At 42.0% G+C, this 27922-nt stretch overlaps 2 protein-coding genes across 3 annotated transcripts in view; one reads left to right on the plus strand and one right to left on the minus strand.

Annotated features, from left to right (window-relative positions):
- Positions 1–14257, minus strand: part of LOC139290170 (IgGFc-binding protein) — a 33362-nt gene extending 19105 nt beyond the window's left edge. The window contains exons 1-21 of the mRNA XM_070911864.1: positions 13324–14257; positions 12881–13215; positions 12615–12786; positions 12204–12425; positions 11641–12128; positions 11199–11452; positions 10906–11003; positions 10566–10807; positions 10257–10370; positions 8598–8739; positions 6858–6986; positions 6005–6588; positions 5296–5863; positions 4738–4859; positions 3588–4155; positions 3303–3502; positions 2535–2786; positions 2045–2453; positions 1188–1780; positions 808–1096; positions 529–708 (exon numbers count right to left, since the gene is read on the minus strand). Of these exons, the coding sequence (XP_070767965.1) occupies positions 529–708; positions 808–1096; positions 1188–1780; positions 2045–2453; positions 2535–2786; positions 3303–3502; positions 3588–4155; positions 4738–4859; positions 5296–5863; positions 6005–6588; positions 6858–6986; positions 8598–8739; positions 10257–10370; positions 10566–10807; positions 10906–11003; positions 11199–11452; positions 11641–12128; positions 12204–12425; positions 12615–12786; positions 12881–13215; positions 13324–14257 (6895 nt within the window). The remainder of the gene's footprint in view (positions 1–528; positions 709–807; positions 1097–1187; positions 1781–2044; positions 2454–2534; positions 2787–3302; positions 3503–3587; positions 4156–4737; positions 4860–5295; positions 5864–6004; positions 6589–6857; positions 6987–8597; positions 8740–10256; positions 10371–10565; positions 10808–10905; positions 11004–11198; positions 11453–11640; positions 12129–12203; positions 12426–12614; positions 12787–12880; positions 13216–13323) is intronic.
- Positions 14258–14801: 544 nt separating this feature from the next.
- Positions 14802–27910, plus strand: LOC139290757 (uncharacterized). Of its 2 annotated transcripts, none has more exons than XM_070912614.1 (8): positions 14802–14875; positions 20788–20848; positions 21333–21368; positions 22292–22330; positions 23330–23404; positions 23555–23623; positions 23792–23831; positions 25119–27910. In XM_070912614.1, the coding sequence occupies exons 2-8, from the start codon at positions 20797–20799 to the stop codon at positions 25162–25164; spliced, it is 357 nt and encodes a 118-aa protein (XP_070768715.1). In that variant the 5' UTR covers positions 14802–14875; positions 20788–20796; the 3' UTR covers positions 25165–27910. The 2 variants fall into 2 exon arrangements, with proteins under 2 accessions (XP_070768715.1, XP_070768714.1); XM_070912613.1 differs by lacking the exon at positions 14802–14875 and adding an exon at positions 17884–17968.
- The last annotated feature ends 12 nt before the right edge of the window (positions 27911–27922 follow it).

A 27922-nucleotide genomic window follows, 5' to 3' on the forward strand; every position in this document is an offset into this window, starting at 1 on the left:
TTAGTGTAAATGTGTGAGTGCAAGACACAACAAAGGCTCAAAATGTTAAATGCAGAATGGGCAAAACCTTTTGAGAACTGAACCACTTCTGTGGCCATTCTAATGGGGTTTAAATATTTCTTGTTCGCCTTCCATTTACAGTCAAAATAGTATTGCTGTAGGGTCAAATTAGATGTAAATATTTGATTTATTTGACATAACCTTTCATATGTCAAACAACTGCACAGTGCTTGTAAATGAGCGACATAGTATATGGCTTCTTCTGTCATTCCATTTTATGGTTTATGGATTATGTGGAATTATGGGCGTTTCCCTCACACAAAGTTTGCATAGTTGCTGCCTTCTATGAAATGTTCATAAAAGCCTGAAAGTCAACATGTGAGCCCTCAAGTACTTGCCAATTTCACAGTAGGACAGCCCTGAACTGTGAACAGTATCACACATTAAATGTCTGCACTATAATAAGCTATGAGGTGTTATTAAATTTAAATTTAACTGATGAAAACACAGACTGAACCATATACTCACCACAGAAAGTGTCACTCCTCCACTGCCTGACGGGCAGCTGAGCTGCTTGGCAGGAAGCAGCATAAGATGCAATGGAACTGCACAGTGCCGAGTAGTGTCCGTCATAAGAGCAGGAATCTGATACACAGCTGTGGAAGTAATGCTTTGGACTTAACACTGAAGCACAGTCTGCAAATGGCCCTAGCTCATTCAACAACACCCCACAAAAATCACTGCCTTCAAAAAGCTTCTGTGCCTCAACAGGACAATGTTTCAGTCTGGAAGAACAGTTGGACCTACAGTCCTCTGCTCCCCGAGACCTCCAGCTGTGGGCAAACTCTAGTCTATTTTGGGCAAGCTCCTCATTGGGCATCATTTGGTCATCATCAGGGTCAGTGTTGGCATTCCCACAAAGACCAGAGACAGAAGAGCCATAACTGCTGGGAAGGATAACCATTAGAGTGCCGGTGTTGTAGACGATCAGCTGTAATCCCACATCCGTGTGAATGATGAAGGATGAAGGTGTGCGGTAGGCACTTACATGGCCTGTCTGGTGAGAGTATGGTAAGGGCTTATACAGTCCATCAACCTGAGAATGAAAAGCAGCCACACATTAGAATTGCATACAGGGGTTCATTTTTTTTTTTTTTAGAGTTGTGTTGACAAGACCTAGTACTCACCAAAACCTTTCCTGGGTCATATTTTCCCATCACCACCTCCAAGCCATAGATTGAGAGTGTTAAGTTGAAGCTATTAAAGAGCCTTTTGTGACAACTTGCATCAGATATAGTGATATTGAATGGCGTTAGTTCAGTTAGGTTGGACTTGGTTTGAACCACTGAATATGTACAACTGTCTCTGAAGTCAAAATGATGTCCATCAAAGGTTGTAAAATGCAGCCCAGTAACAATGGTACAGTTCTGGGGGTTTTCAGGTTGACACACCCTCTTGTGATGTAGCTGCTTGCAGACCATTCCTCTGGGACACTGGGCTGGGTGGCAGTGGACCTCTCCAGTAGCCGGTCCACAGATACAGAGCTGACCACAGTTGTCCGGTGCCCAGAACGTTGAGTTGAGGCTGTGGTATTTACCTCTGGAGTCTGTGCAGCCACACTGATGTGGACGCACACAGCCATTTGGACTCCTAATGAATCCGGGGTCACAGAAGCAGCCTTGAGCACAGATCTTATTACAGACAGTGGCATTAAATTCACAGGATGGAGGACAGGCGGAGCCACAGGTTTTGTAGTGGGAGTTTGGTGGACAGTGCACATCTGAAATTAGTTATTGGTGTCTCATTTAAAGATTCTCAATAGTCACAAGAAGATTTTAACCACATTATATTGCACGCCTTAATGACTACTTACCAACTGTTACTCCACCATGGTAGCCATCACTGGATCCTTCACAAACTATGGAATATGAATGTATGTACAGATCAAGAGCAACTTTTGACTCTTCATTATGCATGTGGTCAACTACACAACTTTCATAGAAGGAATCTGGATCGACTTTACTGTAACAGTGGGCCAACGGACCATTGTGAGCTTTGAGAACTGCACACCGTCTCCTGTGACTAGAGACATCCTCAGAAACAGAATCTGCTGGCAAGGTCACTTCATCCAGTTTCTGCTTACAGCCTGTACAACAGTTATGGTCCCCATCAAAGAGCCGGTAAGCCTGAGCGAGCGCCACACTTGTCTTAATGGGAGGGGAGCCAGGAGTAGTTACAGGATACTCATCTTGAGGATCACTGTTAAAATTGCCACATAGCCCAAAGACTTTGCCCTTGTAATGTGGGTCCAGTGCAACAAGAATAGTGGAGTTCCCGTCGAAGACTACATGCATGCCAAAGTCAGTTTTCAGTAGAGCTTTGCCTTCCTTGTAAGAGACATGGATCTTACCCCGCAACAGATGAACAGGAAAATAAGTCACTTGACCATTAACCTGAAAATAAAGGGGAGAGTCATTAGTGATAAAAGTAAAAACCTGAGCAGCTTAGTCTTTCAGAAACTGACATCTACTTACATGTATGCTGCTCTTTTCACTACTGAGCTTGATGATGAACCCATAAGCTTGTACAGTGACCACCTGTGTGGAGGATGCAGCTCTGCTGCCATTAGAGTCATTCTTCTTGGACACACTAAAGGGTGTCAGACCACAGGTTGCCCCTTTGCTGGCTGCGAGCAGATAGGTACAGGTACCCACAAAGTTATAGTTGAGCCCATCAAAGGTGTGGTAGTGCTGGCCTCCCCAGGCCCAGCACAGACCCCGACGGCTCTCACAGACAGGCACACCATTGCTTAGGTAACATTTCTCCGTTTCATCACATTTTCCCTCACATGGATCTGGGTTTTGCTCTGTTTAAAAAGGCAAATACAATAATTTATATTTTAACATAAAATGTAATACATACATTAGCAAGCAAATCGGTATCTGAAAATATACGTTTCCTCAATTTAAATGCTCACCATCATTGTGGCAACCCAAGATTCCATCTGAAACTATACAACTGTGCAGTGGAGGACATGAATATTGCTCACACACAAGAGGAGGCCCACAGGTGCAGTTAACAGTACAGTTCTGTAGCAGTTTGCTCTCAGAGGCCTGAAAATAGAAACATAAAAGCCAATAAAAAAAAAAAATATATAGGAATGTATTTACTAAAGAGGTAAAATATTAATACAATTCTTAATTAAAACATTGCAAACAGAAATGGTCTAATTCAAGTGAAAGTAGAGGATTAGCTAAGTAACACTTAGTTTCTAATTAGAAACACAAGACTTTAATTCCAACCTTAAACCTCCTCCCGTCCTGTACGCAGCCACACTGCTCTGCTGGTACACAGGCATGGCCATCATAAAGGTGTCTAGTATTACACTGGCAACCTTCCTCACAGTCGCTGGGGCACTGCACTGCCTGGCTAACCTCAGGACACAGTGAGGAGCAAACATTGGCACACTGGCTGTAGTGGCTGAATTGAGAACATGGATAAGCTGTAAAATAACACATGACCGTAATCATTACAATATTGTACTGTATTTAATCATTTGGAAAAATGTACCAAGCTATTAGACTTACCACAGCCTGTGATATTCATCCAGAGGTCAACCATCCCTCCTGCCTCTTTACATGCTGCCTCATAGGCCCACAGTGCATCACACAGGGCCCAGCGTTGTCCCTCTGCAACACAAAGGTTTTTCATGCAGAGTGAGTAGTATTTCTGTGGGCACACTAAACGGTGACAAGAGGAGAATTGTCCCTTGGGATGAGTGAGAAGGCCACAGTACAGGTCAGAGGAATACTCGGGCATAGGGGACTGGCAGAGTTGACAGGCACTGTCACATCGCTGTGTGTCGCTGCAGGATGATTCAATATCAAACAACTTCCACGATGGCCCAAAGACGTCAGGATCAGAGATCACGGTGCCATTGGGCAGCTGCAGGTCATCTGAGGAATTGTCATTGTAATTCCCACAAAGGCCACATGTTGTCTGGTGGTAAATGTTGAGGATCTTGACCAGAATGTGGTTTTGTAGGTCTGAAATAAGCTCAACTGACTGTGGGGTCTTGATGGTTATCCATCCATTTTTCTGATGCACAGTGATATTGTTCTGGGAGAATGGCAGGTTCTCGTAAACTCCATTTACCTGGGTGAAATAATTCATTTCAAAACATAATACAATGCAGCTTGTGTATGCTGTGAAAAATTACTCTACAGTGCATGCCAAGAGATGCACAATAAATCATGTTGAAGGTTGTGAAATCATTACATGAATTACCTGAATTTTTCCAGGAAAAGCTGCTGATGTCTTAAAATTCATTTTATTGACTTGCAGGTAGATCTGCCTGCCCTCACTATGATTGCCCTGTGCAGCTATGAAAACAGGCTCCACATCCAGTTTCTTGAGAGAGCACGTCTGCACCAGGGTGTAGTTACATGAACCATGAAATTCAAATGCCTGTCCATCAAACGTGGTGTATTGGGATCCATCAACAGAGCAGTGTGCCACTTTCGGTTTGGGGTGGCAACCTTGAACACCCCTAATAAGCTTACATTCCTCATCCTCTCCACAGGAGACATTACGACAAGTCATGTGCCCTCCAGCACGGCATAAACAGCTTTGTTCGCATGTTGACACCTCCTGTCCTGCCCTGAGGTATTCTCCATGGTGAAAGCAGCCACAGTTTTCTGGAGAGACACAGAGGCTGCCACTGTGAACTAAACCTGCTTCACAGAGGCAGTTCTCCCCAATGTTTGGAGGCATCTCTACTGTGTTATTCTGCCAGCCAAGGCAGAGGTGAACAGAGGCAAAACTCATGTTGTAACTGCTGCTGGAGGGACAGGGCGGGTCTGTAGAGACACAGAGACATCAGTCACTTAGGGGAGGAAGACTGGAAAATGTTGTAAAGGTTAGGGTTGACCAGTGATGCATTAGTACCATCTAGTGGTCCAATAGCACCTGAAAGGTTGTGGCCTCAATACCAATGAGTCACAGTATCTAATCTACACTAAAAAATTAAAATATAAATGCACAAGGGAACAAACTTTACATTAAGTACCTACAGGCATATAATATCCGATTTGTATGCAAATAATCTCCATTCACTTTTGCTCATGATACGTGATCAATATCAACAATCTAAACATGATGAAACGGCATCTCCAAACTCTACATTTTTCATTTGGTGCGCAATGATGCTGAACTCCAAAACAGCACATTTACAATTGTAGAGGATATTAATTCACTTCACTTGCACAACAGAGCTGGTAGCACATTAACACTCACAGCAGAATCCAGAACTCCTCCAGGCATAAACTGTAGCCTTGTGGGAAAGGCAGACAGCAGTATACTCTGCCAGGGAGTGACACAGTGCAGGCTGGAGACCTCCATGAAGACACAGGTCACTGACGCAGCGCATGTAAAAGCTGGAGGGGTCCACTTTGCCATGACAGTGTCTGAATGGTCCATTAACTTCCAGAATCTTCCCGCAAGCCTCCGGGTCAGAAAAGTGGGCCAGACGCTCAGATGAACATTTTGGACAGATTCCTCCTAGACAGCCCTCCATACACCAAGGATTCTGCCCACTTCTCCATGCTTTTCCAAAATGCTTAGGACTGAGATGCTCCCGTGTGCCATTTACTGTGAGGTCATCAGCAGGATCAGAGTTGAAGTTACCACACAGGCCACAAGTAGCATTAGCATATTTACTGGAGAGAATAATGCTAACTATGCCCTCTATGCTGAGACTAAATTCAAAGCCTGTCTCTGTGTACACGTAAGTGTGCAGCCCCAAAGAGAAAGCCAGTGCACCAGGGCTGAATTGATAGGGCATGCTCCTCTTGACACCATTGACCTGTAGGGGGTGCCACAATTGCATTTGAAAGTCAGCACAGGGCAACACATTTTCAAAAGTTCTTTGTAATGGTTCATTAATGAATTATGTAATAATTAAACCAGTGTCAGTAAATGAGCTGTGTGACATACTAGCACTCACCTCTATGTTCTCAGTGTTTCTGCTGTTTAGCTCCACGAGCACACCACTCACATTGACCAGGACATGAAGTGCTGACTCTAGGTGTCCATCTGTCTGTATGTAAACCTGAATGGCATCAAGGCCTTGCTTTTGTCCACACATGCCCAGTAGCTGATACCGACAGGTGCCATGCAAATCATAGTCATGCTGGTCAAAGGTGACTATGTGATGACCAGTGTACATGCATGTCTGCTGGGGGTGCGGCACACAGCTTCTGACCCCATGTTGAAGACTGCAGTATTCATCGGGGCCGCAAGAATCTGAATAGCACTGCGTCTGGTGGGTGTGGGCGTCACAAACGCACAGCTCAGTGCATCCCTCGTCTGCCCAGAAGGTGTGGTTGCTGTGGTAACGGTAGCCATTGTGAGTGCAGCCACACTGGGACAAGGGGACACACGTGTCACCATCCAGGACGAACCCTGGGTCACACTGGCAGGTCTCCACACAAGCCAGGGTGCAGGGGCTTGAACTGAATGGGGCTGTGCAGGTGGCAGGGCAGGCTGTGCCACAGGACTTATAATGGCTATTCAGTGGGCAGGCCATGGCTGATCGGAGAGGAGGAGAATGATCAAAAATATGAAGGAAAAACTGCACACACATTCCTGACACTGCATATATGTTTTAACAGAAGCGGCTGTTGGGCTGTTATGTGCAAGTGGGATCGGAGCTGATGAAACATTTAGGAGGGTTTCAGTGTAGTCATGTGTAAAAGCATATCGGCACATAAAAATGAAATCAAGACAACTGTAACCAATTAATTATGTGTTGATTTGTAAGATATATTTTCAAATCCCAGTAACCCAAATTTGCTTACGGCAGAAGGTGCTATTCCTCCACTCTCCGATCAGGATCTGGGCACTTTGGCAGGCAGCAGCATAGGCCTCCAAGATTGTGCAGAAAGCCTTCTGAGTGTCATTAGTAGAGCACAGGTCAAATATGCTCACTGCTGAGGAGATTTTAGTGTAGTTAACAGCTTCTCTGCACAGGTAGAATGGATTTTGTGGAGACCAAATGTACTCATTCATGGAGATCCATTGACTGGCTACATTTTTCTGTTGCAGGTCTTCAACAGAACAGCGTGGGCATGCATCGCCACAATCTGCTGTACACTGAGCTTCCTGATCAGGAACTCTCCAGCTCCAGCCAAAAGTGGTAGCATCAACACCTTCACCCTGTGGGGTCTTGAGGTCATCTTCCTCCATGCCATTATTGTTCCCACATATACCATGTACTTCTGTTGTATTAGAGAGAAGGATAGTGGCAATATGAGAGCAGTCATACTTAATTTGGATGCCCACACTAGTATCCACAACAACAAACACGCCACTCTGATAAATCTTCACAAGCCCAAACTGTAGAGTCACAGGCAGTAGCCTTTTCTCGCCATTTATCTGTTGAGAGAGCACAAACACATTTAGCGTATATCTAAACATGCAGTTGTGGTTAAATTTTGACTTTTGTTTATCAGTGTATCTACATTGCAAAAAAAACGGACTATATATTTAAAAGGCCATATTGAAGAAATATTCATTATATGATAAGATGCCACTCAACCATACTTGCTAAAGTTAAATCACAAACTGACAGTGAGGCTAGGATGGTGATGCGACTGTTTGCATCTCCAAATTCAAAACTCACCCAAGCATTGCCTTTTTCCCCTCTGAAGATAGCAATATTGTCTTTAGCCACTTTGATATGAATAGCTTTAAGAGAGGAAGCCTCATTGGGGGTCCTGTCCTTCTGTACCGCGACCCAAAACGCATTATTCTCACTGGTATCATTCAATATATGCATCAGAGTGTAGGTACAGTTTCCTTGGAATTCAAACACCTTCCCGTCAAAAGTGTAGAAGTGGGCGCCTCCCAAGACCCAACATTGGGTTTGCCAAGGTTGGCTCTGGACATCACAAGTCTCTCCATTATCACAGATTTTATCATCATTATCATCTAAAAAAATACATGGATAAGGTATCAGATTAAGTTAGGTAGAAGACACAACCAGCTAGAGATACCTACAGACAATCACTCCTCATAAAAAAAACAACTGCTATAAATAAATGATTTATGAAGTAAATGATTAAAGTTCTTAGTTTTGAGTGCAAGTGCAAATATTCTGTAGCCAAATTGCCTTATTTTGATATGACCAAATGTAAATAAACATTAAATTATTTGTGACATCCTATTTAAATTTCATGTCATCAGCTTCCATAATGACAAGTAAAATTATAAAGTGGTGAATTTTTGCTTATGATTGACAAGCAGTGCAATCATGCTCAAGCCCCCAGGCAGACAGGAGATGTTTAAGTACATAATGGACTATTCAAAGGGGCGAAGGTTTAACTTAATTTCAGGTAAAATGACAGGAAACTGAAAAACAAAAAGGTGTTGGTGTTTCTTTTCTCAGTCAGGGCTGTTTTGCAATCTCATACATACCACAAAGTGAAAAATAAAATTTGATAACGTAAGACTGGTCAGTGTTGCATGGTGCAGCTGAGTGAACAACAGTTAGCCTGTGAGGAAATGTTACCCAACCCAGCAGAACCAGCTGGGCCTACCTTTCCTTGCACAACCCCAGGTATTGTTGTTAAGGGTGCAGCTCTCTCCCTCGGGGCAGGAGGCTGGCTGACAGCACATGGTGGCAGTGGCAGAGCAGTTACACCGCTCAGAGCATCCCTCAGCCCACGATATCGCCCCAATCTACAGAGAACAGTGAGTCACTGTTGGTGTGCGTTACCCAACTGTTCTTAACACCAAGAAAACAAACAACCCAAGAAAACACAATGGCCTAGGATTTTGTGATTTGTCATGCAACAAATACAGGTGAGGCATAGGTTCGCTCCTCCATGACACTGAGTCATGTTATTAACAGGAATAACTAGTGCATGTCACTTGTTTAGCTCAACTGTGGCAACATGTTTATAACTGAATCTGCAGTGGGGTCACATGTAAATGTGTCATAAAACACACACACCCTCAGTGAACCAATAGGTATATCAGAGGTCAAACAAAGCTGCAATTTTCAGGTCAGATCACATGCTAATTATGTAGTTTCACTGGATTAAGAAAAATCATGCATTAATTGCTGTGATAAAGGGAAAACATATATACACACTAGTTGGTATAAGTTAAATAATGTGTAGCTACTCGCCTCATAGTAGTGCCCATGGTAGAAGCAACCACATTTCTCAGCTTTGACACAGCCATTTCCACTCTGCATGTATCCAGTGTTACATTGACATCCCTCATAACAGGCCCACGGGCAGGGGATATCGGATAAAATACCACAGGACTCGGGGCACGCACTGACACATATATTGTAGTGAGAGTTTTCAGGGCATGAGAGTACTGTGGGAGGAAAAAAAAAAGGGGGGTTCACCCAATGTGCCGTCCAACTAGCCTGACATCAATCTGACAACTTCACTGTATAGAGCTTGCCAGAGTTCTAAGAGTACTGCAAATGTATGTGTGCAGATCTGTATGATTTACATGCACTGTCACACCATAAAAGACGAATGAAACAACATGTTGTTCCAGGTGGTGAAAGTGACCAAGAAGAGAGTCAAGATTAATAATACTCACAGCACCTCTCACCCCTCCATGGTCTGACCTTAGCTCCTGACTCCTGGCATGCGAAAGTGTACTCCCTCAAACTACTGCAAAACAATTCTTCATTCCCATTAGACGTACACAAATCATTTGCACAGTTCTGAAAGAAAGGCTCTGGGTCCACAATGGAGTGGCATCCACTAAATGATCCTGCAGGAGCAAGCAGCACGCCACAGAGGTTATCAGATGCAAATTCAGCTGCCATGGTAATGTTGCACGCTGAACAGAGATCACATTCTTCAGAGCAGTTTATTCCAGGTGGTGAAAGTGACCAGGAAGATGCAAACATGGAAAAGTCACTTGCCAGGCTGACATTTGGGCCCTGTTTGTCATCTGTATCAACAGCACTGATGTTTCCACACAAGCCACACATTTTTCTATGGGAGGCGGGAATCTCTATTTGTATCAGATTAGGCCCTCCATAAGTGACAACAACCTCATTTTCTACAACAACACGAGTCAGCAAGCCAGAATGCAGTATTGCTATGTGATCCAGCTGGACAGGAAGACCCCTCAAAACACCATCAATCTGGAAAATTAAAAATGTTTAATTACAATCAAAGCACACTAAACAGTTTTAGTTTATTTGTAAATGTGCAACTGCTTACCTTTACTTCTCCCAAATGCTCCATCTCCAATGACATGTTCACTCCATGGATCCCGAGGTGCAGCTGTCCTTGCTGGATTATAACAGTAGTGTCAAACTCTTCCCAGTCACAAACCTGGGATAGAACATAACGGCAACTTCCCATATTAAAGTCAAAGCTATGTCCATCATAGCTCCTGAGGTGTCTGCCACTCGTGACTGTGCATTTTACAGGTTGGGATGCTAAGCACGCCCTGTGGCCATCTTGGATGGCACATTTTGTTCCATTAGGACATGTGTGGTTGGTGCATTGCACATTGTTGTGGCCCACACAGACACAGTGCAGCTGACAGTGCTCATTAGGGTAGAAGTTCTCATGGATTTCATGGTAAACACCATTGTGAATGCAGCCACACTCAGGGTTTGGTACACATTCTCCACCACTGTGGAAAAACTCAGGTTTGCAGAAACATCCCTCTTTGCATTTCACTAGTAGAGGACTTTGGTTTTCTCCACAGTCAGACATGTGACTGGAGCAGAGGCGGTATTCACTATTGGGTGGGCAGTAGAGATCTAAGGAGGAGAGAGAAAAAAACAATTTCATTCAAAATATTCCTATTCTGTACACATTTAAAACAGAAAAATAATGAAATGTCACTATGGTTACTTACTGCAAAAGTTGGAAGCTCTCCATTCATCCACAATAGCTGCCATTTCTTGACATACAGCAACATAGCCGGACAGAATCTGACACAGGGAAGTCTGGTTACTATAACAGAGGTCATGAACACAGTTATCATAGAAATTTTGTGGATCAATGGTTTTGTGACAGCTCTGGAAGGCTCCCTCTGTATCTAGTAACCGTCCACAGAAATCTTTTCCCTGATAAAGAGCCATATCTTCTGAAGTGCATGCCAAGGTGTTGATAGGCACATCTACACATTCATGTTCACTGCTGGTTTGCCAGTGTCTAATGGCCTGAGAGATATCAGATTCGTCGTCAGGCATCAGATCATCTTCCGGATCAGCATTGAAGTTCCCACACAGGCCACAGAGATTACCAGAGAACATCTTTGGCATTTGAACAGTCAGGACATCAGAGCGGTGCGTCACAACAACACCAAAATCAGTCTCTATACACTTTGAGAGTCCAGTCATGTAGAGCTTTACTTTGCCTTGGCTCAACACAGATGGAAGACGCAGTAGCAGACCATTTACCTGAAAAAAGTGGAGTGATGTTAACACTGCAAGTGGAGAAAACATTATTGTCTAGGTACTGTGGCAAATAATGAACCTACCATAACCCTGTTACCCCAATCATTTGACATCTCAATGGAATAACCAGAAACCACCATTTTAACATGCCGAAAGGAAGCATTTGTAGCATCCCTCATCTGATTCTGGACCTCCACGCTGAAGTCTTCCATGTCCCCCCAGGTGGGACAGTGAGAAGTGAGTAGGTAAGTACAGTTGCCATAGACATCAAAGTTACGCCCATCAAAGGTGGTATAATGAGGATCTCCTTTGGCTATGCACACCCCAGCCCCATCCATGTGACAGCCCAGAACTCCATTCAGAACCTTGCACACCTCACCATCCCGGCAATGAGACCAAGCACACATAACCGTTTTTGAATTTGGCTGGCAGACACACTTCTTCCGGCACTGTTTGTCGATCCAGAAGTTCTCCTTCGGGAGATAGTAGGAACCTTGGTGAAAACAACCACACTTGCTATGTGGTACACACTTCCCACCACTCAGCAGATACCCCCTGTTGCATTGGCATGATTCCACACAGGGCAGGGTGCAATTACGATGGGCCTCTGGGTTACTGCAGGTAGCAGGGCAGGCAGAACCACAGATCTCATAGTGGCTGTTCATAGGACATGCCATAGCTGTGAAAGGAACAACATACTCTTAGCATATTTTTTTTTCCAAACCATGTTGGAAAAAACAAAACAACAACTTACGGCACTTGGCACTGGTTCTCCAGTTATAGACTCTGGTCCCAAGCCTCTGGCAGATGTTGGCATAGGCAGTCAAGATCTTGCACATAGAAGAGGCAGCTTCATTGACACACAGATTGTTCACACAACTACGAACAAATGGCTCAGGATCAATATACAAGTGACATTCTGCAAAAGGTCCACCACTCCTCTGCAGTAGAGTGCACCCAACCCAGAAGGAGTTGCCTGGAAAAGATTTGGTTTGGCTTTTAGTGCACACTGGACATGAGACACCACCACCGCAACCCTGAATACAGGAGCCTGCATCACTATTCACCACCCATGGGAGGGTAAAATCCACAGTCTGGGTCTCATTCGTGCCATTAGAGGCAATGGCACCATCTGAGGAGCTGTGATTAGCATTTCCGCACAAACCGCACAAGACTCCATACAGCTCTGGGGCAACTTCAACCTGGAGATGGTCCTTCCAGTCATAGTGCATAGCCAGGCCGATGGGAGTGTCTAAGACAATGCCAATGCCACTTTGGTAACAGTTCAGGGACCCATTTCCCAGGATGAGGGGCAGGTTCCTCTTCTGTCCATTAATCTATGAGTTTAGATGCAAGAACACACAATGTACATGAACATTTCATAGCTACAAAAAAGTGCATGTTTAATTTCAGTAAGTTCAGTACACTCACCCTAACATGGTTTTTGTCTCCTTTAACTATGGAGATATTAAACCCCTGCATGCTTATCATCACTGTGTGGATGGTGGAGACTGTAGCGCTGTTCAAATATGCTCTTGCTATATTAATCTGTAGTGGAACAGAAGAATTTAAGCCTGGACAGGTAGTCTGAACTAAAGTATAGTTACAGTTTCCCTGTAGGACAAAATCTCTTCCATCAAATGTGCGGTAGTAAGAGTCACCCCATGCAGAGCATATTTTAGTTTTCAAAGAACAGAGTGGCTTCCCATCTTTGATAGAGCACTTCTGTTTGTGACCACAATGCAACTCTTCACAAGAAGCTGCAGCTGAAATAAAAAGAAAAAAATAAATTACATCTACATGTAAGTGTTATAAAGATTAACAGTCACCAGATGCTCAACATGCAAAGTCATTCAAAAAGCCTCAATACATACTTTTCTCACACATTGCTGGATACAGTTGTCTGTTCATGGTACTAAGATAGTGTCCCACATCTGTGTCTGTATGAAGAGTACTGGGCTCTGCATTGTCAGGCAGCTGAGCAAAGTTGGGCTTCTGTCCTCCTGTGCGAGTACCATTACCTTGCTGCTCGCTCATATCACCCGAATCAAATATTGGTACAGTCTGACAGATATCATCAACAGATGGCAGTACCGTTAGAGTTGAAGGACTCTGCGCATTGTCATGTTTGAAGTAAACAAGTTGAAGAGGACTTTCACAAGTGATGTGGATTTTATCTGAAGTCACAACTGGGATGACCGTCATAACGCCACCAATGAGAGATACATTCTTTTGCCCGGTGCTGGTGGTGACGTCAAGGCCAGAGTTGATCGTAGCCATTGCCAACAGGAAACTGGAACTCATTCCTATGTTTACCAAGGGAGGGACAACGTAATCAAAACTCCAGTGAGAGACTGGTTTCAGTTCAGAAAATCCATACGAACAATCCCCAGGTGTGCGTTTGGAGCAGGTAAAACCAACCACGACACCCACAGCTTCTTGGGAGTTTAACTCTGAGCCAGAGAGGCTGGAGTTGCTCTGGAGGTAAACACTCTGCAGGGCCCCTATTTGCACCTTAAGGACACTCCCCCTGGGGTACATATTGCCTTCAAAGAGCACCTCCCCTGAGAGGAAGACGTCCACTGATGTCTCATGGTCTGAGCTTGTGATCACCATCTGGCTGACAGTAGTCTGGTTAGGGAAATGAGGAGTAATGGGATAGTAGTGGGTGCCCCAGGAGGACACATCATGAAGGAGGCTGTGGTCACAACCACTGTGGGTACAGAATGAGGCAAGGACTGTGACAGGCCATATAGAGTTCACACTGAGGAGATAGGAGGAGCGATCACTGTCCATTCCCACAGACATTGGCAGGTGAACTGTCTTTGACTGGCTAGCAGAGAGAAAGATCCGTTGCATGAAGCTACTTTGCAGAACTGTCACAGTGACTGAGGTCCACACATCAGTGGCTGTGATAGTTAATTGATGGCTAACATTTGCTGTTGGGTCATTATGAGGGGGAAACATAATCAGAAACGTCCTACCAGGTCTGGCCTCAGACAGGCCTGCAGAGGAGAATAGAAAATTGAGTTACACTTATTATAAAACATTTCAATATGCTCAACTGCAGAAAATAGAGTGAATAACATGATTTACATATAAACAGACTACTCTGACTGCAGTTGAGGATTGACAGTAAACAACACACTTCCACTGAAGTGATTTGATCTATTCACTGTGGGCATTGAGCAAGTTTCCCAGTGTGCACAGCAAGTCTACTTGTGTAACAGAGATATGACTGGTGGTGTCAGATTTCAACAAGCTCAGCAGCCAATGAAGGACATAGTTCCTAGTTCCTGACGAGTACACCTGTGTTAAACGTGCACCCTCACTCTGGCAGTTTCCATGATAACAAGGATCTTGGCGTGGGAGCAACAACATACCAGCAGTGTATCGAAACAACTCTAAAAAACAGCTCATTTAAATGTAAGTCCACCTTTCAGACAATTTTCTAAATGAGTATATTCTAATGGATACTTGCACAAAACTACTGTATTATTTCCTACATGATGATTATATTTTAGTACAAGCTTATATTTTATGGTTTACAGTTGTGGAATGTAACTAAGTACATTTACTCAAGTACTACACTTAAATACAATTGAGGTTTTTCCATTTTATGCTACTTTATACTCCACTACAATTCAGAAGGAAATATTGTACTTTATACTCCATTCAATTTATTTGATAACTTTAGTTACTTTGCATATTCAGATAACAAATACCACATAGTCAACTAATAAATTAAGATGCATTATTATAGATTACTGTAAGATAACCAGTTATCAGCCCCACCTTTGCCAGCTGCAGCGTTAAGAGATGCTTACACATAATGCATTAATAATTATAATCTGATAATATTACATTATTCTGAAATGGACCATTCTGCATAATGAGTACTTTTACAAGTTCACTTTTGATGCCTATACTTTTGTACTTTCACTAATTTTAAATGCAGGACCTTTACTTATAAACAGTCATTTTTAACTGTGGTATTGCTACTTTCACTTAAGTAAAAGATCTGAGCACTTCTTCCACCTCATAGTCATTTAACTTTAAAATTTTTTTTACGCCTTCTGAAATCACATCCCAGAGAAGTCACCAATTACTGACCATAATTCCCTTTAACAGTGCAGATTAGTGTGTTTTGTTGTTCCATGGGCTGGGACATGGCCACACCCCATTCATCACTCAAAACTAGACAAATAGAACTTCTCAAGGTAGACAGAAGAACTGTTGAGACTTGAGTGTTGCAGGTGAAAGAGGACTAATGCTAATGCAAGCATGCTGCAAATATTGAAAGTGGGGGTGGATGTAAAAATGGACATAGCAGAGTGAAGAAAGGACTAACATGCTGAAAAACTGGTATAGTTATATATTGTGCACATAACCTCTCAATCTAGTTTAATTACAGCCCAACACCTACAAACAATTAGTCTATAAACCATACCACTTACCAAGTCCCAAGAGGCACACCTGGAGCAGCAGTGCAAACTGCATTACTGCACCAAAACAAGAAGAACTGGAACAACTATATTGATTAGGTTTTCCCTTCAACTGATATTTTTAGGCTATTTGCATGCCTGGGAAAACACCAAACATCGAAACTCAGCGACGAGCTATAGCAACACACTGCCAGAAACAAGGGAAATGTGGTGAAGACAGCCAATTACCACACCTGTGCTTGATAAGGCACGAGTCTGTCAATCAGAACTGTGGACGTCATCATTTGTCGATTTATTAGGCTGCAGCTGCCAGGTGGTCTGCATTATCATTACCTACATAACTTCCAGCGACACTGGCCTTGAAATGTGTTATTAAAATGGCCAAGTACCTTTTTTTGCAACTATTAAAAAATAAAAATAAAAAAAATAAAAAAGTCACCAATGATGACACAATTTTCCGCATTTACCACTGCTTTGCATAAGAGTTACTCATGCCCTCTCATCTAAACAGTATTATAACTTCGTCATTCTCAGGAAACTGTCAAGACAGCATTTCTGAAAAGACCCACGGAGGTATTTTCCGCAGTTAAAAGCTCGACTGAGAAGCAAGGGGCAGTTCAGTGCAAAATGAGGTGGCTGTGAATCCCCTTGTAGGTGAGAATAAAGTTGCTCTGAATTTGGCCCACACACAGCAGCAGACAGATTTTCCTGTTAACACGTCGGCTGGCGCTGCGGCTCCTCTACTTGGCGTAACGTTACAGCTGCGGTGAGTGAGTCAAGTTTCTGGGCAGAGACGAAGAGACAGAGACACACAAGAATATGATTTTAAAACATTAATTTCCAAGAACGGAGTACACATTTTGCAATAGAGCTGTCTTCCTCCTGTATTGGTAGGTTGTTGGTGATTTTAAATGTTATCAGTATTGGCTGTAGTGTAATAATACACAGCCCATATGGACATTTCTTTTTGTATGCTAATGAGCATCAGCGTGTATCCTGCAGTGCAACTTTTCTCTTACTTTTTCCTTCATATTTTATTTTCTCAGCTTTTCTGGCTCAAGTTCACCCAAGTTCATGTGAGTTGTTTATTACCGGTATCATTCTCAGAGTGTAACTCATGGAGAGAGATTTCGGCTCTAAACAACAGCAGTTCTGCTTGTTACACAGTAAGTCAATGTGACAATAACTTGATTTCATCCATTCAAAAAAAAAAAAAAGCAGACTTCTTCCTTAAGGAAACAGGTTACAGAAGGTGAGGGTGTAAATTGAAACAAAACTGGCTTGGTGCACTGCAGCACCCCTTATTTCACCTCCTGTGTGTGTGTATAAAATAGTCATGCCATGTGTGCTCATGACTGCCCGTTTTGACTTAAATATTAGTCTGCAAACAAATGAAGTGTTTATTCTGCTGTTGTTAATCTTGCCCAGGGGGAGTCAGAGGTAAAGCAGGGGTACCACATCTTTGTTGAACCCTTTTACATCTTGTCTTTTTATAGTTTGTTTTTTTTAAACATAGTTTGTGTTGCCTGTTTCTTGGAGGGGTGATGAGGCTGCATTTCAGACAGATTGGACTGTGAAAACCCCCAATGTGACTGGGATAGGTCATGTGATAGTGTTGTTAACAAAACAAAGAACAACAGCTTTGTCTCCATCTGATAAAAAGTAAACCTGAGGTGTACGTGCCTGGAATCCTGTATGCCCTGAATCTGTTTGTTGCTGTTTTGGTCACGGTAGAGGTTGAAAATGTCGTCATTTTGGTGCAACCAGAATCATATCTGGACATTTGTGTGTGTGTGTGTGTGTGTGTGTATTCACAGGTTTTATAACTGTGTACACACACAATTATAGAGAGAGAGAGAGAGAGCAAGAGAGACATATACAGGATGTGTCTCCAAGACAGCTGTCATATTCACACACACTCTCATATCCTCTTAGTTGTTTTACTGTTGGCCTTATTGGCCTGATGCTCAACAAGTCATCCATAAACCATTTGCAGTGGAAATAACTGCTCAGTTGTCAGGCTCATTGTTTATCGATGGCGGATCGCTCACTGGTTTGCGTGGCACCAACTGAGGTATTGTGAGTTTTTTGCTTTATTTTTTATTTCATCATTAGTTTCCTTGTTACTTTGCTTGCAGTCCAGTGGCATAGCTGAGTATGTTATGTTAAAGGGGAAAAAAAGAAACTTGCATCAACCTTACTTAGATAAACAGTTCCTGTAGAGATGGCAGAGTTGAGTAAACATTTCAATAAAAATATTTTCTGTCCTCACTGAACCAGAGTCAGCTACCACTTTTATAAAATTGAATGGCAATGAATAACAAATGATCTGGGAGCTTTTTCCCTTTCTCTCTCACTCTTTTTCCTTGTTGTTGGGCTCATTCGTTTTTTGGAGTAATTCTGTTTTAGCTTTGAAACGTCTTCGCAGTAATCAAAGTTTTTCTTTGCTATCTTCTCTGTTCTTTCTCTCAATTTTTCTGTCTTGTGTTTGTTTGCCCATGAACTCTCTAGGCCACAGTAATTCTAATATCTCTGCACGTTAGTGATCTCTATCGCTGATGTCAAAGTCGTGTCAGCGATGCACAATGGTTGAGCGGAGGGCTGTTATCGGTGCGAGCAGATAAGAAAGAGATAATCTGTGTCTCTGCGTGTAGTTCTGTTTATGTACATGCAGTAAACCTCTGTTAGTGTGTGTATTTTGTTGATATAGGTTGTACTGGGTGGGTTTGAAGGAGTGGAAAGTGTTCATCATTCAAAATGAATCCTGGTAAATAAGATTTAGGTGTACTGAGGGCTGGCCTGGACAGACAGGTATGAGGTTCAGGGTTAATCCTGTCGGTGGAAAACTGCATTGGGGAAAATGGAGCAAAAACAAAACACATTCACCCTCCAGCATCAGTACAGTATATGCCTCTCTTGGAGCACTGCACTCCAGTTTTATGATTTGTAGATTTCCACATTTACCTCTCTACCTTCTATGATCTTTGCATCTCTAGCCAGAAGGCAGCTGGCATGTCTATTTTATAAGCAAGCCGCTGGTTATTAGATGTTGCAAATTGGGTCTGGTATTAAAGAGCAAATTCAATCGGCATTCAAATGTACAAGAATATATTACCCAATTTGAAAAATAATACAGGCGTCAGGAGCCATTTTGATACAGAGGCAGTGGACTGGATTGATAAATATTTCCAAATTGGATCAGCTTATTATTTCACCCAAAGCAACTCTGAAAAGCAAATTGGATACAGAAGGGGATTTTATTTGCAGCTTCTTAGGTTGTTTGCGTTCGGAGATTTACTGCAGCTATTCAAGAGGCCTGAACAGCCCACAACACTCCCTCTCCAATCAGCCTCAGTTGTGTGATTAACATCTTTTTTTTCCAGTATAGTCAACCAAAATAGTTCCTAATGCTGTTCTGCTAATTTAGCATGAAGATAATCTTGTTGTGGACTGGGCTGTACTCTGTTCACGTGAGGCCCTACAGGGTGGACATTTGTCTCACATGAACGTTTCAAGACATCAACTACCACGGCAGCATTTATAGATGAGATTACATGAGATCAGTCTGTGGCCAGATTCCTGATGCCTAGCTCGTCCTGTCAAAAATCTCACTGAAAGAAGAACTGATGTTGACTAGTCTCCTGTCTCCATTTTTGTTACCCACGGCTCCTTTCTTTTTCACTTCCATTCACCAAATATGGTAATTGGAAGCTAGTCGACATACTGTGAGCTTAATCCACTTCCTTAAATTGTAGCAATAAGTAGGAAACAGTAAGTCTGTAACTGCTGTGTGGGGGTGTGAGGTGGGTGTTTAAAGGTTCGCTGCCTGCCTATTTGATAATCTGCACCTTAACAATGCAGGTCACCTTAGTTCTTTCCACAGTCATTAACTATGGAGGAAACAAGGACACAATGGGCATGGCTAACAATGAAGAGGCACATACACTATAACATTTGGCTCAAAGGTCAATGGGAGCGTTCCCTCTGTGTACAGTATCAAGCATTGCATGAGTGACTATTGGTTCCTGATCCCATGCCAACCCCAATGGCTAAATCTGACCAGTGAGGCTTCATCCGAGACCTCGACTGGAAGAGAGGTCACTCTCATGTTTCCCATTTAAAAATATCACCATTCATATTGTGTTGGATACAGCTGGGGCTTTGTTTGGCGGGATAAGAACATCTGCGTTTCACATCTATGTGGTGGTGATGGGGGGGGGGGGGTTTGGGCCTTGTGCCATGAGGAAGTTGTGAGATTTCTCCTTCAGAACAACAACACACAAAAAAAGGATATCACAGCCATTGTAAGTGCATCGTTTGGTTTCTGGGATAACATAAGGTTGACAGTATATGTTCAAGTGAAATCGTGCTTTCTTTGCCGATTAGTATGACAAAAATATTGCTTGCAGGATTCAATAAACGAAACTATTTTCTTATTTGATTCCTTTTGTTTGTTTTGCCAGTGGAAGTCATCTGACGCTTTTTTGTCGCTTGACACCTGGCTTTGCATAGGGAGGGGAAACTGTTGAATAGACACTTGTTACCAGCTGACTGTGACAGAATTCACAAAACAGTATTTCTGAGCACTATGGGAAATAAAGTAGCCATTCACTGACCCGTTTGCCACCACCCACCTCAGATTGCAATCTAGATTTGCATGCATACTTTTAAACCAGTGAAAGCAGTATAAGGACTTGTTGGCTTGGTATTTGGAGTTTTCCACTGACTAGCTGTATGTGATCCTGAAACTCAAAGCACCAGACAAGCCCCAATAATAGACAGCGGTGCTGCTTTCCATCACACTCTATCTCTAAACCAAAACACCAAGATTTCATACACATCAATGACTGAATATTAATAGCAGATATTTTTAACTTTTCTTCCCCCCCGCAGCATTTGAAGATGATGCGATTGCTGTTCCTGTGTCTGCTGCTGCTGCTGCCAGCTGCTACTGGTATGTTCTCATCTCTGTGATGCTTTCAGGTGATAAACATCTAATCAGGGTCTATGTATCCCTGCGCTGGCATGTTCTCCTCACCTACCCACGTATGTGGACTGTCTATGCACATTAATGTATGCACCCACTTTTTTAATCATACAACCACCTAAAAGAGAAGATGCTTCAAGTGTTCGCACGTATAAGAATAACATTAAAGAAATAATGTACATGAAATTAGCAACAACATTCTCAATGCTGTACTTTCTTTGTTTAGAAGATACCAAATAAGAACAGCTGATAGACTTGTTTTTTCTGTGTAATTTACGTAATACACGTATACAATTAAACCTATTGTAGCCCACTTTTTGTGCTGTACAGTCCATGTAAGCATCCTCTGAATGTAGCAGTATTCTGGAGCAGAATTATGATGAATATTAACCTTTAAAAACTGTGTCGTGAGTGTTGTGAATGTAACTAACTCTGTACCTTATTTTTGCAGCCGTTTCAGAAGAGAACGAAGGATCAGCTGATGGAGGTATATAATGCTTTATCTTTATCTGTAAAATAAAGAGAAAAACTGGAGCACTTTATGAAGCCTTTCAATCAGCTGTCATGAAGCTATCCAGGGTTATCAACAAGTGAAGGGTAACTGCTTCTTGCTCGAAGACAATTTAGAGACAGACATAAATTACTGTAATTTAAGTAAGTATTTAAGGATTAGTAATTACTGAGAGATCACACCCATTCGCAACAACCAAAATAATTTTTTTTGTTAATTTGTTTTGAAAGGAATTATCCCATTGTAATTTCTGTGCTTGTTTCTACATGTTTCTTGGTCCTTGTTTTGACTTCAGGGAAGCTTAGTGAGTCCTTTAGGCCATGTATGACGTAATTAACAGATGTCAAGAGGTCACATTAGACACATGACTTTCATCTCAAATAGAATAGCATGATGTAGATTCATAATGCAGCTTGCCAGACAAGCAAAACAAACACCTTTCCTCTGTGTTTGATTCTCCACATTTCTCCTCTTCACACAAGTGCACAACAGAGCTGCATGATTTTGTGTGATGACTCTCACTTGAAACCTTTACATTTCTTACTTAATGGTTTCCCTTCCTTACTTAGAGTTTCATTATTTACACACAGTTTTGGTCACTTGTTTATGGGTGTGGTTTCTTTTTTGAAGTTTTGTTATTGCCTACAACTTAGATGGTTTTAGTTTTTGGTGTATAATATTGATTCATGTTTTCATTTTTTTGCTCTCAGACCTTTTGGTCCTAAACTGACTTCATAAAGCCCTCAATCAATAGTGTTGCTAAAAGATTAAAGGTGTTGTCTATATCCTGACTATTATACAATAGAAGAACTCTCACACGGTTATTATTTGAAATTGATCACACTGAGAAGCATGCATTTCTGTACTGCACAAGCATCTGATTTCTCCTTATTTCACAGGTCTGGATGATGATGATGATGAGGATTTATACAAAAATGGTGAGTTTATTACCTCAGTTCCCGAGAGTGGATTGGAGGGCAGTTGAATGTTCTAGTTTCTTCTGCATCACACCCACAAACACTGTAATGGCAGCCATCCACAGGAGAGTATGTGAAGGTTATGGCCTCTGTAATTATTGCCAGTAAGTCAGCATTGTGTGTAGGGTGCTGTAGTCCAGTAAGATGTGTGAAGGGCTGTGGCCCCTGTTGGTTTTCCCTCCTCCCAACCATTAAGCCCTGAATGGAATCAGTTAGCTCCCTGGAGGGGCTGTGGATTCTGCCGAAAGGCCAATGAACATGTCGACATCTCCGCCATCGTGCTGGTTAGCTAATCAACATTGGCATTCCCATTCTCTGTCCACGCCTCTCTCCGTCACTCCTCATCTTCACTTTGATGGACATTTGAGAGAATTACAACCCTCAACCCTCTCACTCTCTGTAGACACAAGCTTATGCACATATATTTAATTACATATACATTAATTTTCCTCAAGTACAATTAAATAACTCAAGCAACACACAAGTTAAAACAACTACCTGGAACTGGAACTAATTACAAACAGGGACTCTGTCTCAAGGTAACAACATCCACCTACAAGCTCCGCTAAAGCTCACTTATTGTTTGTTTAATCTGTACAAAAAACAAAGTGTAAAAAACACAAGTTGTGTTTTTACAGGGGGTTTTGTACTGGACTATTGTTGGCCAGGCTAACTGTTTTTTGTACAGATTAAACAAATGAGCGTGTTACTTAATGAGCTAGAAGGCAAGAAGAACTATTAGAACTGTAGAACGATTCCTTTAATGACTTCAATCCTTGATTGAAACCCTCAAACATTTGTTTAGGCATGAAGAGCAATAACCATTCAAAAATCTTGATCAGACTTTTGGTCTGCAGAAGTACTGCAAAAAAAACAAATGTGGTGGGTTGACATATACAATACACCTGAAATCAGTATAACACATGTTAACTGTTCTCTTGTTCTATCTACAACTTGTAGTGACTACAGATGTTCCCCGCAAACAGTCTCCTGGCTTAGTTGTTGGTAAAAACACAGGAGTAGAAGAAACAACGGGTAAGAGAAGTATTTTAATTATAATTAGCAATATACAGTAAATGTATTAAAATGTTAAAATATATATCAAATGTGAAGGATTCATAATATCATGCACAGTTATCAACTAAACTGCTTGTTTAGTCGACCTTTTTACGTTTTCCCTTTTAGATCAGTTCACCCTGATTGTCATTGTTGTAGCTGTGACCGTGCTGACTCTTTCAGTTGCAACGATATTCAGTAAGTATTCTGTGTTTAACTGAGACATAATGTAGTGCTGTAAAGCCTTTCAGTGTTTGGCCAGAATCACTGTAGTCCCTGTGTGCCTTGTAAAGCTGTTAATGCCTAAGCAAATATGAACTTTTCTCTTGTGAAGCCATGACCTTTTTCCATTTTTTTTTCTTGCAGCCATAATGTTAGTAAGACGCCACATGCATCGACAGCAAGGGTAAGGTCACAATTCTTCATTTTCAAAGTTGATATTTAATTTTTTTAATTTATTTATATATTTTTGGTGGGTTCCAGTTGAATTTGAAGTATACTGTCTTATTTCCTATGTGCCTAATTTTCATGCTCCACATGAGGAACATTTATTTTCTTCTTACGGCCTCATACTGTGTACATACTGTAAAAGTGTCTTGCTGAGAAATGCATGTTCCACTTGACGCAAAGTCAGCCTGCAGGTGACAGAACCAGTCTGGTGGGTAACAGCCTTTTTGCAGCCTTTGCCAATTTGCCCTACTTCATCCAACTCGTCAGCACCAGAGAAAAACACTCAGGTGGCAAAACACAACCAGCATCCACCCATCTGAGCCTGTCTGGACTTGTACAGCAATTAGTATCACAGCCTGAGGCCCTCTACCGCCACCACTGAACACTCCCCACATCTAACCCTTTCCATCTTAGCCACCAAACAATAGCCTTAAGACAGTGCCACTGGGTCTGTATGACCGAATGGGACAGGACCTAACCTGTTCCAAAGCTTACCTCATGAACTGAGGCCTGAGTAGACAACTCCTCTCAGAAATAAAACAATCCTGCACACATGATCCTGGCATCATGACAACAATCTGCCGTCAGGAATCAGACAGCAGAACAGCCTAAACCAGTTATACAGAGACGCTCTCTTTTTGCTTTTGGCCTCCCTTCCACACTTTGCTTATTTAACCGCAGTTAGCTCTAGGAAGGCTTTCTGCAGAGTAATCAGGTTTCTTTTGTTCCGGGGTGCAGTAATACATGACCTGCAGGTTGTATCAGAGGGGTTATGGAGTTCAAATTAGTCTCCAGAGATCTCCAAGCAGCAGGAGGACTGCCATTGTGGAGCAGACACCCAAGACAATCTGCAAGGGTTAAATTCCTCTGCAGGATTACTGGCTGCCTCCTGGGGCTGCAGTCAGCTCTGGCAGTGTTTGGTGCTGACTGATCGCTCTGCTGAAAAGAGGCTTAATCACACAGCAACCTCTGGCTTGTTGGATCAACAGTGCCTTGCCAGGTTTCTAAGTCCCACCTGGGGATGAGCCGTGTTTTGAGGTGATGCAGTCACCGTGCACCTGTCAGAGCCCTGCAGCATGAGGCAGACATGCTGTTTCCTGAATTCCGACACACAGGGATGTTTCTTGTGTCTTTCTGCTAACAAACTGAAAAAGAACCTAAAAATATCTTAAAGATGACATACTTTTGCTTTCTCCCCTCCTCCGTATACCCTTCCTGTGGCCTGTCCTCCCTCTCTCTGCAGGATCTACTCTGTGCCTGCAGAGCAGGACCAGAAAGGAGCCGTCTAGTTCCTGGTGGAGTAGCAGTCCTAAAACATGCAGACAAGGGAGAAGCAATGAACCGGAATTTGTCATCTCCTACTCTTTGACTCAGGACAGTTACACTTCTTTGCACAACAGCCTGCTTCACCTTTCAGTTCATTGCTCGCTCCTACACAAACTCTTATCAATACATATGCAATATGTGTTTTTTTTTTACCGTTTTATACTTTTGTCTTTGTCTCAGCCGTTTCTACTCCACATACACACAGTTTAGCCTGGGACATTTGGAACACATTCAAACCTTCTAATTGGATTCTATTTGAGGAATCCAAATCAAAGCCAGTGAATATGGCTTAAAGCTTCTTTTGTTAAAAGGGATAATTTAGCACAGCCAGAGCTCCCCCTTTTTTTACTACCTGAAACAAGAAATTATTCCCACCAGCTATGCAGTGAAACTGTATTTGCGTTTGATTCGGTGCATGTGGAACAGACCTGTCTGTTTTGAAATGGTCGATGAATGAGACAAACCATGCTAATCCGCACTAAGCCAGCCCAGCGCTCACTTCATTCTCCTATTCGCTTGTCTGACATCTTCTGTCCCTGGCCCATTAGTAATGACAGGAGGCGGTGCAATAGGAAGATAAAAACCTGTTCCCCCTCTTCTCAACCTCAGTAAAAAAAGAAGCAAGTGGAAATAGCCAGTGTTAACATCTTCTTGCAAGGCAGCAAATTAATTGACCGCTGTGAATGATGATGTTTTCTTTCCCCCCTCTCTTTTTCATTTGAAAGGTTTTCACTTTAGTCTTGCAGATTGTAAATAGCTCTCTGAATGCTGTTGAGAGTTAGATTAATGCCTCACACACTGGTAGAGAGAAGCTGGGTGTGAGGGAGGGGTAAAATCTCACCAATCAAATAAAGTGTTGGGGATGATTGGGGAAAATACCAACAATGCTTTTGTTTCATTCATACGGCGCATGATGGCTTCTCTGTTTTCATTTAAATGGAAATCAATCATGCCCTGAGAAAGAAAGATTTCCATCCAGGAACCCAAGGCAGTGGTCGCTCTATTTGTTCCAAGAAAAGGGAACTTTCTGTGGCAAAGGTTAAAGGGGAAGGGGACATGCTCCTGTTCGACATGACAGTATTTCATTTGTGAGGAGCACTTATAATAGAGTCAGCAACAATGGGACTGGCTACATGGGGTTAAACACTGGATTTGTCAAAGCAGGATCTCACTTTGCTCTTCCACTAAATCTTGCAGCTAATCTCGTCACTGGGGGCAGGGCTTGGCGCCAATCCAGCCAGATTTGAGAGCAAAATCAATTGTGCAGTCACCTCTTGATCAGGCTGTGCAGTGGCTATAGGTCTGTGCTGAAGTGTCGCCTTAAAAACGATGCATCCCAGTTTATTTAACACAAACACATTGGCAGATGTGATTATTGTTTGTGCATTTGTTTTACTGTTCATATTTGAGCACTGTGTGTACAGTATGTGTTGTTTCTCAAAAGCGTAGCATTGCCCAATAAGCCTTCAATATGTCAGCATTTCAAAGGGAGGACAATTGGACAAAATTTGCAGTACAAAACATTTCACTTTTTTATGTCTTTGTAGTACCTATTCATATTTACTCATATTCACTATTGCTGTTGGACAAACAAACCACGATGCAACAGCATCTGAGCAGCTGAGTATTCTCTTTGAATGCTTTTTCTAAAATGTAAAAAGCAAACAGACTTGTGCAAAAATCCAAAGAGAAATACAGTATTTGGGTCCTGTCTGCTCCACGCATGAGACCAAACTCTATTCTATTATTCCCTCCTGTAAAGCCTCTCTGCTGTGACAGCACTGATGTAAATGTAACCAATGTAGCTGTTGAACTTTTGTTTCTTTCTCAACGTGATGTATGTGGAAAAGGTGATGCTTTTTTAAACTGGCTGATTCTTTTTCTGTGGTGGCTTTAAGAGCTCAATGCACTGCAAAACACAATACAATGAAGAAAACATCTTCATCAATTTGAAATCACATGCGCAGCATCTAGAAAGAATTGGTGCATTTTCTCATTTTGCAGCATTTTGTCCCATAAAGGTTACACATATGATGTCAAATTGAAAATGTTTTCTCCATTGGCATGTGTTTTTTTTAAATTTCAGTGCATTGAGCTCTCAGGGCCACTGTACTAAAAGCATTGTCTGACCATACGCAATTATTCCCGTTTTTAATATATAATATATGTATTTACAAATTTATGCTATGCATTTTTTTTGTGTCTCTTGATGGAGAAAATATTGTATTTAGCTATAAGATCTTTTTGTATACTTTTTGAATTTAAGGGGTGATGTCTTCTCGCCACTGTTCATTTATAAATTGTGTGTTTTAAAATAAAAAATAAATAAAAAGTGGTTGGGAGTCAGTTATTTGGCAGAAATTATTTCATGTAAAATATTTGTATTTTAGTGTCATATTGCAGCACAAATTTTAAATTTGGTTAAATACTTGTGTATCCAGATTAACCCATACTGTATGTATTATTTGTGCAAGACATTCACAGTGGGGTTTTTTTTATTATCATATAATTATTTAAGTATATAATACATGACCTTACATCTCACAAGAAAACAATCACGGTCTGTGATTTAATATTTGATTCCGTCAGCACAGCTGCTGTCTCCTTGATGTTGTTCTGATAGCAATTAGAACAGTGAATACAACTGTATATTATGTAGGTATGCTGAACTCTTGATTGTGTTGATTTTGACATTAAATCTGTTATAAAATCTGCTTGGTT

Source organism: Enoplosus armatus, chromosome 9, assembly GCF_043641665.1.
Source record: "Enoplosus armatus isolate fEnoArm2 chromosome 9, fEnoArm2.hap1, whole genome shotgun sequence".
Taxonomy (NCBI): domain Eukaryota; kingdom Metazoa; phylum Chordata; class Actinopteri; order Centrarchiformes; family Enoplosidae; genus Enoplosus; species Enoplosus armatus.

What these genes read in the sequence shown, in the direction of transcription:
- LOC139290757 (XM_070912613.1), top strand. Translation starts at nt 17,930, where the DNA reads ATGGCGGATCGCTCACTGGTTTGCGTGGCACCAACTGAG. An exon ending in GCTGCTGCCAGCTGCTACTG is followed by an intron (nt 20,849 to 21,332) that starts GTATGTTCTCAT and finishes TTATTTTTGCAG; the next exon opens with CCGTTTCAGAAGAGAACGAA. An exon ending in CACATGCATCGACAGCAAGG is followed by an intron (nt 23,832 to 25,118) that starts GTAAGGTCACAA and finishes CTCTCTCTGCAG; the next exon opens with GATCTACTCTGTGCCTGCAG.